Genomic DNA, 17,277 nt, shown 5'->3' with positions numbered 1-17,277 from the left:
GGTAATGGGGGGTTTGTAATGTTGTAATTGCAGGAAATTGAAATTTCATGAAATTAAATGTGTAATTAGAAAGGAATTTAATTCAATCTTAAAAAAAACTAGCTTAGGAAGTCGGAATCCACTCATCTACTTCGTTGCTCATAAAACACTAAGAGATCGTTCCATGATCAGTTTTATTCTTGGCTCATTACTTGGAAGACGATAATTAACGCCCTATGTTCTAATCAATTTCCCGATTATTCTATATACTTAACTAATTAGACCTAGCACCCAAATTAATTCTACATATGCATTAAGCCTAGGTATGTAGCCATGACAATTGGAAATTGGAAAGCCATTCAACCAATTGATTTAGTTCTTGAATTAGGTGAGTCATGCCATTAACAAATTGGAGTTGCCCAAAACAACTTGGAAAATTAACCAAAATATTCAACACCCTATGCCCTAATGAGATTCATACACATAGATGCACCGTCTCTGGCAATCAAAGAAAATCACAATGGGTGATCAAATCACAATGTTTACTAAGCATAGAAATTAAAAATCATTTAAGAATAATAAAATTAAAGCAGCAACTATAAGTTTAATTAATTATAACAACCAAGAATCGATGTATTCCAATCTATCCTAAGCTAGAAAGCACATACTTTATCCATTCATGCCAAGATGAAGTCCCAAAAATTAAATTAAAAACCAAATAACTAAAGAATATGAGTTTAGGAAGGTGAAAATACAGAGAAATGAAGTGGAAGTTGCAAAACCGAACGTTACTTTGACCATAATTGAGAAGATTATTTATAGAAACAACAAGCAACGTTGCCACATTGATGAGTAGCACCACAGCACCCAGCGGTAAGACGCGCTTCAATTCCGTCTTTATGTTTGGAGCGCCGCGGTGCTCCAAGGTAGTGTCGCGGTGCTCAACGATTAGGTAACTATTGCCTTCAAGCATTAAGTGAGCGCCTGGCAAGTGCAGTTGTGTTCGACCAGGGGCAGACTTGGTCATTTTTATATTCTTTTGATGGTTGATTCTCTGTAGCTTTGTTTTAATTCATTTTCATCCCTTTTCGACTTCGATTGTCCATATTGCCTTCTAGATGCTCATTTACCTACAAAATAGCAATTTAAACATGTAAAATCCATTAACGATCTCAAACTAAGCAAGGAAAAATAATACTTTTGTGGTGCTATCACATGGTTTATTGAAGCATGAGCTGGCAAATTTTTTTAAAGGGAAAGTGAAGGGTGTAGTTGGTGGTTTACAAAAAGGGAGAAGAAATTAAGGTTAGTGCTTTCAATTTAATCAGAATATCTCCATTTTTCTTTGATAAACTCACAGAGAGACGTGAAAAGAAGAAGATTCTAGGCTATTGGAAGGATATTCGATCAAGAAGCTTAAGTTTGCTCAGAAAATTTGAAGATTGCATAAATTTCTGCAGAAACAGGGAATTGTCTGGTTGACTAGACGAATTTGGAGTTGTTAAGGTAATTTTAAAGCCTCAGTTTTTCAGATTGGTTAAGTTAAAGGTTTTGTTTGAGGTTTATGCAAGATATTTGGTAGCTTGGTTTGTATTTGATTAATTTCGACCTGAAATATATTGAGTTTTATGTCCTAAAACTCATGGTTTAAAAACAATAAAGTTATTCTGTTATCAATAAAGATGTTATTGAGGTTTTATTCAATAAAGTTTTTATTGAATGTATGAATTGCTCATTTCGTTTTAGAAAGAGCCTAAATCCAATAAACTAAAGATTCATGACTATTATATGAATACTTGAACTTTATAGGGAGACATAAGAATAGATCAAGTTCAGTAAATAGCCAAAACGGTCTATAGTATACGAATAAGGTTGGGTATCTTATTCTAGTAACACTATCAGATGCGGCCCACTTTATAGTTGTTACAATTTGTTGTAAAGTTCTAGAAACGAAGTGATCCTAATTTGTTCATGTATTGACATGAGCAGCGAGGGCGTCCTATGCAATGAGTTTGCATAAGATCGGACTAAGAAATAAGTCACTCTTACTTTATAATGCAATTTACTGTTTAAGACAGATTATTTCAAAGCGATGACCTAGGTAACTTGACCTTAATTCTGAGCTAACTATGAACTCTTGTTTATTCGGGATTATCCTTAAAAATGCATGGGTGAGGGTTGGCTCAACAGTGCCAGCTTAATAAGCCTCCCATTTCACGGGTAAGATCGAGTTGATAGCTGGGGACATAGAGTACAAGACAAAATTCTCTCCTACTCGCTTTTAAGGATAGTAGAGATGTATTCCCTAAAGTGTTGACTTTGGGTCTGGAACAAGGGGCCCCACCCTCTCATTGGCTCGAGAGGGACTCAATTTAGTGATTGGATTACAAACTAATTGTTCATTAGAGGATCAGTTGTACTTAAGAAGCAAGATGTAATCTCGGGTGTAAAACAGTTTTTGACCCAGCCATTATTATGAACAACCTGTGAAGAGGTGACTTACTAATCATGGTTATATCGAGCGGACATAATATATCTACAGTGAGGGGAGTGCAACTACTGGGCTTTAATGGAGTGATCTGGTAGTTAACGAATGGTGGTTAATTAGGTTAAAGAGTTTAGTTAGTTAATCTCGAATTGTTGGAGCCCAAGATCTGTAGATCCAAGAGGTCTCCTTACTATCTCATATCGAACTAAACCTTAGAATAATGTGACGAATGAATTTGAAGTATTTAAATTTGGTTTTTGGAGAAAAGCGTTAAATATATATGATATATTTTACTTAATGTTTAATTTTGAATTAAACATAAAGAGAGAGAAAATATGAGATATTTAAATAAGATTTAAATTTAAAGATTATGAATAGGGATTCATATTAATCGGGATTAGTGTTGGATTTAATATTAAATTAAGATAATTAAATTGTTTAATTAATTATTTAATATAATTTAATTTTAAAATTAATTATTAGAATTAATTTTGAAATTAAATGGAGTTGGTCAAAATTGCATTAAAAGTCAAAATTGATGACTAGATAAAAAATGCAATGAAAGTCAAAATATTGACTTTTCACTTTGAAAGTAAAAAAGTCAAATTTGTTGACTTTGGACTTTGGGAGTCAAACTTTGACCTTTGACCAAGTTAGTGGAAAGATCCAATAATTGTGAGTGAGAAATGTCAATATTTGAATTGCTAAGTGTTGTCTTCAATTGAAGACACCTACCCCACTAATCCCACTTTGAGTTAGTAGATTTTTTAGTGTCAAATTTTCATCAAACTCAAAATTGCATGTTTTTGCATGAAATAGCCTTTAAAAGGAAAAGATTTATGTTGTTTAGAACTTTTTCCCAAGTGGAAATTTATGAGATTATTTGATAATCTTAAAATCTTTTTTCCCTCAAATACTTAACTTTTCATCTCCACATTAGTTACTCACCAGATCCCACTATCCCGTTCTGAGGCTAGAGAATTTTCGGGAATACTCTCGTGGTGGTCTACAAACTGTTCATGAGGAGATTGGAGCTAATTTGGAGAAGATTTGAGACTTAAAGGTTGTATTTCTTCTTTCCTTTTCTACCTGTTTTAATTGCATGCTTATTCTTTGAAATTAACCTAATTAGAGTACTTTAGATCCGTTTTTCCTTCCACTACGCATGTGTCCGTTCCATCAATTAGTATCAGAGCATGCTTAAAATACTCAATTTTGGTCGATTTTTGCATATGGTGGGTATTATTCATGTGATGAATGTTTGTGTGCTAAAGTGGAAAATTTCGATTTTGGCATCTAAATTCTCTCTTGGGTTATAATGATTATTATAATTTCCCGGTGTTTTATGGGCTTTTATGTGTCATGAAAGGTCTGTAAATTTGCTAGAGTCATTAGAGTCATTTTTAGGCTATAATTGTTTGGTTTTGGAAAGAGGACAACTTCAAATTTGGTGAAGAAATTCTCACAGACCTGAATTCAGCTCCCATACCCGGTTCACGACTCGTTCACCCGACTCGGAGTGATGGCTCAACTCGTAAAATGAAGGCTGATGCGTGAAATAGCTCCAAACTTGGTTTTGACCCATGACCCAACCTGGTTGATGTTCCAAACGTGCACGGCCTAACTCGTTCAACGGTCTAGGCCTAAGTCTCGCATGGGCCACACCTGTGGTAGCACTCCAGCCCAAGCCATCCCACGACCCGCAGTTGCTCCATCCGAACGTCTTCAACACTCGCGCCCAGCTCCACCTGTAGGATCTGCTCCAGCCGATCCATTGACCCATACGCCCGGTTTGGTGGCTCACCGGTCTAGATGGTCTCGACCGGTCCGGTTCGACTGGTCTAACCAGTTTTTACCGGTTTTGGGAAGTTTCATAGTTTTGAAGCTAGTTCATGTTTTTTTTCAAGTAGTTCGAGCTAGCTCGAAGTGTTCGGAGGCGGTTCGAGGCTGGTTTCTATTTATTATTGTAATAAGTTTAAATTTTAGCTAGCTTAGGATGCCAAAATCGGTCCATTTTAGTGTATTCAATTATGCATTGTGAATGTATGAATCAAATAATTTATCTATTGTATGCATATTGTATGCGATATAGATTTATATTCCCACCATAGGATAAGCATGTAGCATACATTGTAAGTATGTTATAAAGGGTTATAATATATAGTATGCATGTTCAAGGGTTTCTAAATTTTAACATAATTGTTATATTAAAATTTTGAATGCTTTTGATGAATGTTATGGGTGCAAAGCATGTCTATTATTTTATAAGTTGTTATAAAATTGGATTAGACATTAAAATCCATAAAGATAAGTTGCATGCTCACGTAGATTAACCACTTGTTTTAATAGTTAAAATAGATCGTTATCTTATAAAACTCGAGTTACAAACTCAACCGGTATATAATCCTGTCTAAGGCTAGGGGTACTTAAGTTGACGCTACGGAACACCTCCTACCTAGGGATTATGGTCGAAGAATTGAGCGTTGTTAACCGATTTTATGAGCACATGTGAGCGATGGAGGTGTTAAAATTGGTTTATCACCTAGACATCATAGGTTAAATCCAATTATAAATGTTATACTTGGATAAAGCACATAGACTTAAGTTGTTTAATTAGCCGGAACATACCAAAGTAAATATTTACTCAAAAATAAATAGAACACTTCAATGGGAGATTAATAACATATGAGATATGTTGTTTTTAGCTCTCACATCCTTAAGAGTTCATGCCGTGAAATCCATGCAATACTTTGTGTCAACCTAGAAGTGACCTTTATTTAGAAAGTGTTTGCATGGGTCAATATCAAGGTGAATAGGGGAAATAGTTCATAGTAAGTGGGTGAAGGATGTGTGTCAACGTGTCCTACGGTCTCTTCCATTAGTTTGGACTGTGAGATTCCTATGTTATGCCTGCTTATCGTCTTTAGGGCAGAATTAGCTAGTTGCTAACCACGGCTATCCCCTCGGAGGGTTGTAACATAGGATTTGGAACAACTCAAACTCCAGAAATGGATAGAATTTCTTAGGTCGTTTCCCAACTTTGACTCTCCAATTCAGTAGCATCATTGGGGCCACTAATCTCCAAGAACTGAAAATAGAGGGTTACACTTATAGAATTACTAAGTGTTAGTAAGTTCTTGACCGAAAACGGTAGCTAAATGACTATTGGAATATGAGTTATTCTGGAGATAGTATTTAGTCAAGAATATCTTACTTTAGTGAAGGAGTATTTGACTGCCCCTCGGTAACACTTATTATGTCTCACTGTAGTATTGTTACAAATAAAATAATGAAATTTGGGTACATTATTACTTTGCTAAATTCTGATTGGGTTTAAAGTAATTCACTAATAGAATATGTTTATATTTTTAGCATGAATAGCTCTTTAGTACAATTACTTGCTTTTGAGAAGCTTAATGCGAACAAGTATTTTATGTGGAAATCAAACTTGAACATAATACTGGTAATCGATGATCTTAGGTTTGTTTTAACTGAAGAATGTCCTCAAAACCCTAGCTCAAATGCCAATCAAGATGCATATGACAAGGGAACAAGGGCGAATAAAAAAGCCAGAGTCTACATTCTTGCCAGCATATATGATGTTTTGGTTAAGAAATATGATTGTATGCATACCGCTAAAAAGATTATGGAATCTCTGCGGGGATGTTCGGACAACCGTTCTCCTTCGTTAGACATGATTCCATCAAATATGTTTACAACCGCCATATGAAAGAAGAGGCCTCTATTAGAGAACATGTCCTGGACATGATGGTCAATTTCAATGTGGCAGAAGTAAACGGAGCTGTCATAGATGAGAAAAGCCAGGTCAGTTTTATTCTAGAGTCTCTTTCGAAGTGCTTTCTATAGTTCCGCACAAATGCGATGATGGACAAGATAGAATATAACTTGACTATTATTCTCAATGAGCTTTAGACTTATTAGTCCCTCTTGAATTATAAGGGACAGAAAGCGGAGGTAAATGTTGGCACCACGAATAAGGTCTACAGAGGATTGTCCTTTAGTACAAAGTTTGGCCCTTCTTCTTCTAAGAACAAGTGTTCTGATGAAAAAGAGTAAGAGGAAAGGGAAGACTCCTACTGACCTCAAAGGCATGCTAAAGTTGTAGATAAAAGTAAATGTTTCTACTACAACGAGGATGGGCAATGGAAAAGAAACTACTCAAAATACCTTGCAGAGAAGAAAGCCGAAAAAACAAAACAAGGAAATTAGTTCATGAAGAATGCTTATGGAAGGCTAGATAACTCTCAGGGTTTTGAACATGAGAGATTATCTCAGCAAAATCAGTGGGAGTTTCTTGAGTTGTTATCTGGAGATAGATTCATTATCTTAGATAATGTACTTTTCATTTTTTAAATGAAAAGAAATCTTATATCTATCTCTTGTTAGGAAAATTGTACAAAGTATCTTTTGACATAAATGAAGTTAGAAAAAGAAGTATTTTTATTTTTTCTACTAGAAAACAACTTATGTGTAAAAACCAACCAAAGTAAAGGCCATTTTAAATATCAAGATGTTAAAAAAGGCTGAAATGCAAAACAAAAGGCAAAATGTTTCTTCAAGTACATATCTTTAGCACTTAAGCCTTGACCATATTAATCTCAATGAGATTGAGAGATTGGTTAAAAGTGGTCATATAAACTAGTTAGAAGACAACTGGTCTTAGAGTCAAAGAACTCTTAAAGCTTGTGCATTTAGACCTTTACAGTTCGATAAATGTCAAAGTATGGGGAGGGTATGAATATTTCATCAGATTATTATTCAAGGTACGATTGTGTTTACCTAAACTCATCATAGGTTTGAAGAACTTGAAATGTTCAAGGTGTATAAGACTGAAGTTGAAAACTTGTTAGGTAAAATATTTGAGACACTTCGATAAGATCGAGATGGAGAATACATAAACCTTAAATTCTAGGACTATTTGATAGAATGTGGAATCCAGGAAAAACTCTCTACACTTGGCACCTTTATAGAATGATGTATCGGGAAGAAGAAAGAGAACACTGTTAGAGATGGTTCGATTGATAAGTGAGCTATCTTCAGTAGGCTAATTTGTTTTGGGATACTCAATAGAGACTGCAATATATTTTTTTTAACGTAGTTTCCATTAAGAGGATTTCTAAAACTCCATATGAGTTATGGAGAGGTCGTAAAAGTTGTTTACCACACGTAAAAGTTGTTTACATTATTTCATAATTTAGGGATGATCAACACATGTCTTGGTGCAAAAACCTAAGTAAATGGAACATTGTTCAAAAGTGTACCTAGGTAGGCTACCCAAAATTTGAATACTTCTTCAAAGAAAAATAAAGTATTTCTATCTACAAATGCTACTTTTCTTAAAGAATAGCATCTTTCTCAAGTGTTGGGATGCCTCGATGTAGTGGGAGGGTTGTGTGACAGTCTGACCATAACATGAGTTTACCAAAAACTCATGTCATTAATTTATTATGATGGCATCGAGAATCACCTCAAAAAGTTGAGGATATAAGATGCATTCTATATTTAAAGTTAGAAATATGTTACATGCTGACAAGTTTACAAAGGTCCTCACGGCTAAAGTTTTTGAGGATCACTTAGTGAGTCTAGAACTACGAGTTCTATAATCTAGGACAAGTGGGAGAAAAACCCATGAGTATATGATGTCTAGTGAAGACAAACCATGGGCATGTGATGCCCTAGTTTATTAAATTTCTCTCTAAAACTCAAACAACTTAACATTATGTGGATACATGTGTTACCACTGGAGTTTTAGTCCAAGTAGGAGTTTGTTGGGTTTTATGTCCTAAAACTCATGGTTTGTAAACAATAAACTTATTTTGTCATCAATAAAGATGTTATTGAGGTTTTATTCTTTTGTGAGACGATACGAATGAATGATCTAATGATTTGGAAAACTATTTTCCTTTTTAACTCATAGTTACCATAAACTACAAATAACCTTCCACTCAAGTTGATTATTAACAAAAAGAATAATTAATGATGATATAATTAATATATTATAAATAAATATAATAACTAACTTATCATATTATATTTATAGCCTATAGTTTTAATATTTCATCATATGAAACACATAAACCATAGTTTTTTTTCCCTCTTTTATGACATTTAATATAAATCACATTTATTTTAATTCCTTCAATCAAATAATGTATCAAATATATAAAATCAATTATATCACATATAATTGAATTAATTTAATTATATTACATATAATCAAATTTCCACTTGTTAATTTGAACACTTCAAACTAACCCAAAATCTGGTACTCAACTTGAACCCATTGAGCTACCAAGGGGACCTTATGAACCTGTGATGCATTGTAAATGGTAATGCAAATATGATATAAGTTGCGGTGATGTGTTATGCATTGCACATGCAAGTTTTCCTAATAAGATCCAAGTATAAATCTCACTAGGTTTCCTAGTAAGTCCAGGGTCGAACACAGGGACTACTGAGTTACTATGCAACAATAAATTTGATTCTTTTGCAGTGGCAAAAACAAATAAGTTGGTTGGTGTTTTGTTTAAGTATATTTCCTATGTGACGGATTTGAGTAAGGAGTTGATGAAATTGAGAATTAATGAGTATACAATGAACGGGTTGAGAAGGGATTTAGCTAGCACTTCCTAAGATTGTGTTCACGTTATGCGATCATGCTATACACTCACAACATCATGTCATCTCGCAATGCAAATACCATAGTTCCTATTTATAGGACGCATGCGATGTATACGATAATGTCGACAGGACTTATGTCTATGCCTCTATTCTTGTCTATGCGATGATGAATGATGCACACATACACAAGGTGACCACATACTATAATATCCTATTTCTAGGGTGCATGCGATGTATAATAGCAAACAGAACTTATGTCTAAGTTTCTATCTCTTGCTTATGCAGTTATAATCTGACTCTCTCAAGCCTAGATTCTAATCTAACTCTCTCAAGTCTAGATTCTTTTTTTAGACTACTCTCTCAAGTATCTCTAAAGGGTGAATGACGCTTACATAAGATAAGATGATCGCATAAAGTGAAAATCTTAGGTCATGCTAGCTAAGTACTTCTCAACCCATTCGAAAATTTTGCTACTCATGCGAAGTATGGAGAGATTGAACATAAATTGAAATGAGATTTCCATTGTTTATAAATTAAATGCAGAATACATAATAACAATAGAAAGTAGAGATAAGAAGCCCAGTAGTAATGTCTTGCTTCTCGTGGCCTTTTACACTGTCTTTCACTCCAACCCTGCCCAGATGAATATTCTTGCTTTCGCAAGTGTTGGCCCCTTTCTCTTTTTATAGCGCTTCCCAGAAGTCTTTCGAGTTATCTGAGAATTATCTTTCGGCGTCTTCTTCTCTTCGCTCGTCTCCGTCTTCTAAGTATAATAATGACTATGAACAGACTGACGGCTATCTATCTTGTATATGATCTATATTCTATATGGCGAACTTCTTTAATGATGGTGGCCTTCTGTATTTATAGAGCTCAAGGTGAAGAAGCTTTTCTCTCTAATGATTGCAATGATGGGTGGTTATTAAATCTCCTACTCTGATGCGCCGGTTAATGGTCACCAAAAGTTGAGTGTACTTGCTACAGTGTTTCGTTAACGGCTTGTCAACTAAATTCGGATTCGACCGTCATTAGCTTTCCATCCCATCATGATTTATTATGCTTTCACCTTGATGCGCCGTCTTTATGCAGCTACCTTCTTGAGAAACTTCTCGCGATCGTAATCTTTCAATGCGCGCGGACGCCTAATTCCTTGGTTTGCAATTTTACTTGCGCCAACGCATTTTTCCTACACAAAAATAAGTAAATTAGCTGATTTTATCCGATGGGCGCATGTGATCGCAATATTCTCAATTTAATGCTTTTGGACATGATTTTGTATATTTTTACCGTCGCATTATCTTATTGTTATACTTATTTTTGTTGTAATAACGTGCATTTCTACCCGTTATCATACCCCCAAGTTTAAAATAATGCTTGTCCTCAAGCATAAACTATAGATTTTCTTTAGAGAGTCAGTCACCTTTTCCCTACCTAGATATCTCGAGGTGTCTTATTCAAATTTTATGAACAAAATCTTCTTAATTTCTATCCTGGTCTTTTCTTAAAATGTTTCTAATACTTAGGGACCGTAAGCTTATCCTTCAAAAATACTTTACTTGTTTCCAGGACATCACATGATTTATTTCAAAAGTTTTTCCAATAGGGTGTTTCCAAATGATTTTTATCCTTGCGCAGTTTAGATATTTTTTTTGTGACCTTGTGCTAATCCAAGTACCTAGCCTTCATTTTGGCTTGCCCCCATGGGTTTCATGCGAGCATCCAACTACGACTAAGGTGCGCTTTCTCAGTCTAAACTCATGCCCATTTTATTTGGCAGCGGAGTTTCAATCACTTGATTTATGCGTTGATCACGATTCCCGCCTTCGTTTTGGCTTGCCCCCACGGGTGTCATGTGGACATCCAACTACGAGTAGGATCCGCTCTCAACGTTATTATTTTTTTTACATGTCTAAAAGTGGCAAGGTTGAAAATGAATACTGGCACTCTTAAATTTATATGCAACAATGTCCTCATTGCTGATAGACTGAAATGACTCATGTGATGCTCTTAGGAAGTTTCGTAAAACTCATTTTGAAAGAAAGCTGGTGGACTACTAACTTCTAGAAATGTTTCATGAATTGGCCATTCTGAATTTAAGTTGATTCTAGTACATGCGATGAGAAGTAGAGGCATGAATTTCATCATTAAAATCATAATTGGTATGGAAAAAAATGCAGTGACGAAACAAAGTAATCAACATTCAATGATTGCGCCAAATTAAAAAGGATGGGATGATAAAATTAGCAATGTCAAAATGAGATACGGGAGTGCAAAATTTGGAATAAAAAGTCTAAGAAAGATACAACCCCAAAATTTTCTTTGTTGCCCGCATCATCTGTAATCGCATCCTTCTTTGCGGCGGGTTGATTCCTCGATTCTGATGGGCTGAACGAACTGGTCGCGTGTTTTTATTTTATCGCGTAGCTCCACCGCAATCGTTTACTACGATCGTTGCTGAATATTAAGAGGGTAAAAAGTATGAAAGAAAGAATTGATAATTGTAAAGAGTAGTGTTTGTACAAAAAGGTAAATATGTTCATGAAATAAAGATATCAAAGGGATACTTCAAAAAAACGCGCCCCTGATAAGTTTGTATCACATATTAGCACAGGGACTGCTCATTTCTTCTTCAGCCAGGAATTCCTCAGGTCCACGGAGGTTTTCTCGTGATGCAAGTCTCCATCGTAATACATCTTGACTCTTTGCCCGTTGACCTTGAATGCGTTGGTCCCTTCTTCATTGGTTAATTCAACTGCACCATGTAGGAATACTTCTTTGATTATAAATGGTTCGGACCAATGTGACTTTAATTTTTCAAAAAAAATTTGTAGTTGAGAATTGTATAGCAAGACCTTCTGTCCAACTTGGAGATTCTTTTCGCATAGTTGTTTGTCATGCCAATGTTTTGCACGTTCCTTGTAGATCTTGGCATTTTCATATGCTTGAATTCTCCATTCGTCTAGCTCGAGCAACTGAAGTTTTCTCGCCTCTCCTGCAGTCTTCAAATCAAAATTGAGCTTCTTCCCTATCCACAGTGCTTTGTGCTCCAATTCTAGCGGTAAATGACATGCCTTCCCAAACACCAATGCATACGGGGACATTTCTATAGGTGTTTTATTGGTGGTCCAATATGCCCACAAGACATCGTCCAGCTTCATGGCTCAATCTTTGCGTGAAGAATTCACCATCTTCTCTAGGATCAGTTTGATTTCCCTATTAGAAACCTCGGCTTGGCCATTTGTCTGTGGATGGTATGCGATGGCGAACTTATGGTGGATATTATCCTTGAGCAACAGTTTGTTGATGACGCCATTGACAAAGTGAGAGCCTTCATCACTTATTATGGCACATGGGGTGCTAAAACAAGTGAAGATGTTTCTTCGCAAGAATCTGGAGACTACCGTCGCATCGCTTACGAAACATGATACCGCTTCAGCCAGCTTGGAGACATAATCGATGGTCAATAGAATGTACTTGTGACCATTTGATGATGGAAATGGTCCCATGAAGTCTATGCCCCACACTCGAAGAGTTCCAATTCTAATATAATATTAATTGGCATCGCATTCTTCCATGAAAATTTTCCCGTGCATTGGCACTTTTCGCATCTCACAGAATAGTCTCACGCATCCTTGAATAGAGTTGGCCAAAAATACCCGCTTTGTAACACTTTTGCTGCTGTGCGTTGACCTTCAAAGTATCGAGCATATGGTGAGTCATGGCATTGGGACAGTATGCAATGATAAGCAGTTTCTGGTACATATAGACATAAGATCTAGTCTGACCCCCTCTTGTAAAGATTTGGCTCGTCACAATAATAGGATTTAAATTCGTACATAAGTCGCCTCTTTTGGTGGGTTGTGTAATTTTCAAAAAATTGTTCACAGACCAGATAATTACCATATCTGCGTACCATGGTAATTCTTCAAGTTTGAACAGCTACTCATTTGGAAAGGATGCGTTCACCTCTGACTGGTTGCGGTCTACTTCCGGATTCTCTAATCTTGATAGGTGGTTCGCAACCTAATTCTCTGTCCCCTTACGGTCAATGATTTCCATGTTGAATTCTTGGAGGAGGAGAACCCATCGAATTAACTTCGACTTTGCATCTTTCTTGGTCATTAAATATTTGATTATTGAGTGGTCGGTGTGAACTATCACTTTGGATCCCAGAAAGTAGCATCTATATTTTTCCAGCGCAAAGATCACTGCAAGAAGTTCCTTTTTAGTGGTAGTGTAATTTTCTTGGGTAGGGTTCAATGTTCTACTCGCATAAGCGATATGGTGTACCATTGTCTTTCTCTTATGTGCTAGCACTGCCCTCATCGCATAACCGCTAGCATCGCACATTAGCTCAAATGACTTTGTCCAGTTAGGTGCGATCAGCAAAGGTGTGGTTATCAATGCGTTCTTCAGTATTTTGAATGTGTTGAGGCATTATGAATCAAAGTCAAACGTTCTACCGGCCTCGAGAAACACACTCAATGGTCAAGCAATCTTCGAAAAGTCCTTCACAAAACGACGATAAAATCCTGCATGACCTAGGAAACTTCTGACATCCTTCACATTTGCTGGGAGGTGGAAGTTTTTCAATGGCCTCAATCTTCGCCTTATCCACCTCCAGCCCTTCCTTGGAAACTTTGTGCCCGAGCATAATACCTTCATTCACCATGAAGTGGCACTTCTCCCAATTCAGCACAAGATTTGTCTCTTCACATCTCTTTAGTATCTTCTCCAAGTTGTTCAGACATACTTCATATGTTTGCCCGTAAATCGAGAAGTCGTCCATAAAAATTTCCACTGAATCCTCGAGATACTCAGAGAAGATAGCCATTATGCACCTCTGGAACGTGCTCGGCGCATTTCATAATCCGAATGGCATGCAGCGAAAAGCAAATGTTCCATATGGGCAGGTGAATGTGGTTTTCTCTTGGTCTTCAGGAGCGATCATTATTTGGTTGTAGCCCGCATACCTGTCCAGAAAACAGAAGTAATCATTTCCTGCTAGGCGGTCTAGTATCTGATCAATAAAAGGCAAGGGAAAATGGTCTTTCTTTGTCAGCGCATTGAGTTTGTAGTAGTCCATGCAGATCCGCTAGCTAGTAATGGTTCTCATTGGTATTAATTCATTGTTTGCATTTGGGACTACCGTCATTCCTCCCTTCTTGGGTAGATATTGCACAAGGCTGACCAACATGCTATCAACGATTGGGTATATAATGTCTGCATCCAACCATTTAATTATCTCCTTTTTCAAAACCTCCTTCATCGCAAGGTTCAGTCTGCGTTGATGTTCGATAGACACTTTTTGGTTTTCTTTGAAACGTATCCTGTGCATGCAGTATGTTGGGCTGATTCCTCTTATATCTGCTAGCATCCATCCGATTGCTTTTATGTACTTCTTCAGGATGCTAAGCAACACATTTTCTTGTTCTTCTTGTAGCATAGAGAAAACTATCACTGGCAAAGTTTCATTTTGCCCCAGGAAAACATACTTCAGATGACTTGGCAGAGTTTTTAATTCTATGGTAGGTGGTTGTTCCAAGGATGGTTTTTATTCTTTTCTCTCTTTATTCAAATTCACTTTTTCTTCTTTGTTCACTATTTCCATGATCACATTGTAGGTTTCTACCGATGCGATCGCATCCTCTCTTTCATCTTCTTCTTCGGACTTTTCTTCTTCATTACAACTGGGTTCATTGTCAGAATTGGATAGGTCTTTATCTTCTGGATACTTCATGGCTTTAATGATGTCAAACTTGAGCTTCTTCCTATTTACACTCAACGTGTTCTCTCCCTTGTACACATCAATTTGAGCGGGATCAGTAGATAAAAATGGTCGTCCCAATATGATGGGCACATCTTTGTCTGCTTTGTAGTCAAGAATGATGAAGTCTACTGGTAGAATGAATTTATCAATTGAGACCAGGACATCCTTCAACTTTTCCTCTGGGTGAACTAGGGACCTGTCCGCCAGTTGGAGAGTCACCGTCGTGGGCGTTAAGTACCCCACATTCAACTGTTTGAAAATTGAAAGGGGCATTAAATTTATACTAGCCCCAAGGTCGCAAAGCGCTTGACCAATATATATCCCGCCAATTGAGTAGGGTATCATGAAACTTCCGGGGTTGCGTATCTTCAGTGGAATTATGGTGTTTGACTTTTGCGTTAACACCACTATTGTGAACTTTCCTGTGCTTCTTTTCCTTGTCACCATGTCCTTAAAAAACTTAGCATATTTTGGCATTTGTTCTATTGCTTCCATCAATGGGATGTTGATGTGTAATTGTCTTAACATTTCCATGAAGCGATGGTACTACACTTCATCATTTGTCTTCTTCTTAAGTCTTTGCGGGAATGGTGGTAGTTGTACCTTCACAATTCCCTGTTCCATAGGCTTAGAAGTGGACCAACTTCTGGTTCCATCATCTTATGTTCTTATGGTTGATCTTGTGTCAACTAGGTCTTGGATTCCATCGCAACTAGATTAGTCCTAGGTCTTGGATTCCATCGCAACTAGATTAGTCCTACTTTGCTCCTTCTTCTCTTCCGCTATTATCTTTCCACTTCTAAGGTCACTACTTGACATTGCTCCTTTCCTATGTTCCCCGGGTTGTGAGAGAGCTCAGTTGAGCTCGACAACGTCCCTTGCGGTCTATTTTTCAGCTCGCCCACAATCTGTCCTATTTGGATTTCGAGATTACAGATTGAAGTCGCCTGATTCTGGAGCACCGCCTTGTTCTTTTCTATGTACTGCTTTAATAGGTTATCCAGGGAGGAAGATGGCAGTGCTTGTGAGCTGCTGGCTTGATTTTGCAGTTGACCGTTCGTTTGCGAGAAAAATCTTGGCGACCCTTCCTTTTGTGCCATAGGTTGATAATTCTGTTATTGAGTATTTTTCCAAGCAAAATTGGGGTAGTTTCTCCACCCAGGGTTGTATGTGTTAGAGAAAGGATTGTTCTTTACGAAGTATACTGATTGCGAGTTCCTCAGACATTCTTCCATCGGATATGATTCTCCACAAGTGGCACGACTCGTGCTCATCTGATCAATTGCATTGACCTACCCTTTTTACGTTCCAGGGTTATTGATTGTGATGCCCTGTAATAGATTGATTATCACATTCACTTGATTTTGTAGAGATGTGATGGCCCCATTGTTTGTGTCACCTTCTCAAATTTTTAGTCGTTGATCGCTTTCTCGCCAATCTTCGTGATTCTTTGATATGCGACAAGAATAATTTTAGCCTCACTATACGTTTTGTCAAGTAGACGACCAGCTGCTACTACATTGGCAGCTGCCTGCGACGCAGGGTTCAAACCGTGATAAAATATCTCCATCTGGCGACAGTCAGGTAAGTCGTTGTGCGGACAATCTCACACCAATATTTTAAACCTCGCCCAGGCATCGCTGAGCAAATCGTCAATTTCCTATTCAAAATTTGTAATCAATTTCCTCCTTCTTACGTTCTCGGTAGGGGGAAAGTATTTCTTCATGAACTTCTCTACTACTTGTTCCCACGAAGTTATCTCCCCTGATTCGAGAGAATAGGCCCATTTTCTTGCCTGATCGCATAACGAAAATGGGAACAATGTTAGTCGAACTTCTTTAGTTGAGATGTTTAGGAACACAAAGGTATTACAGATTTCGATGAAACTCCAGAGATGGGCGTGCAAATCCTCGCCACGCCTTCAATCAAACTGTCCGGCCGTCTGAATCATCTGTAACATAACCGACTTCATCTCAAACCTCGATCCATCCAAAGCTAGCCTCATGTTTCCTGGGGAGAAATCATAGAGGTTAGGCGACGCATAGTCCCTAGTGGGTCTATTACGATCGTTCTCCAGGAGAATGTGGTTCGCCATGATATTGTTCGCGTTTGCTACTCTTTCTTCCAGTTGTTTCGCCATTCTAGGATTTCTCTCTTGTTGTTGTCCAAGGTTGTCTCTCTATCTTCTTCGGAACGTTCTTTCAATCTCTAGGTCGTAGTTGGGCTCAGGAACTTGTCCTTCGCTCATGCGACACCTGCTTCTTCCCTTACCAAAGGAATGGCAGTGCACAGAGGTCGAAAGCTGCAAAGAAAATCAAAAGAATTTACTATTGGCGCAATATGTACTATTGTAGTCCCCGACAACGATGCCAAAAACTTGATGCCTTATAAATGGTAA

The 17,277-nt window shown here is 37.2% G+C and overlaps 1 protein-coding gene across 1 annotated transcript; it reads right to left on the bottom strand.

The window, feature by feature from the left end:
* Positions 1-11,727: 11,727 nt before the first annotated feature.
* Positions 11,728-12,267, bottom strand: LOC120090841. Its single transcript, XM_039048544.1, has one exon. The coding sequence runs from the start codon at positions 12,265-12,267 to the stop codon at positions 11,728-11,730; it is 540 nt and encodes a 179-aa protein (XP_038904472.1).
* Between the last annotated feature and the right edge of the window lie 5,010 nt (positions 12,268-17,277).

Source organism: Benincasa hispida, chromosome 11 (assembly GCF_009727055.1).
Source record: "Benincasa hispida cultivar B227 chromosome 11, ASM972705v1, whole genome shotgun sequence".
Taxonomy (NCBI): domain Eukaryota; kingdom Viridiplantae; phylum Streptophyta; class Magnoliopsida; order Cucurbitales; family Cucurbitaceae; genus Benincasa; species Benincasa hispida.
Note: the sequence above shows the minus strand (reverse complement) of the source record. Positions and strands in the feature narration are given on the sequence as shown.

Bases quoted from the DNA above. Each gene is read 5' to 3' on its own strand.
- LOC120090841 (XM_039048544.1), bottom strand. From the start codon at position 12,267: ATGAAGCTGGACGATGTCTTGTGGGCATATTGGACCACCAATAAAACA.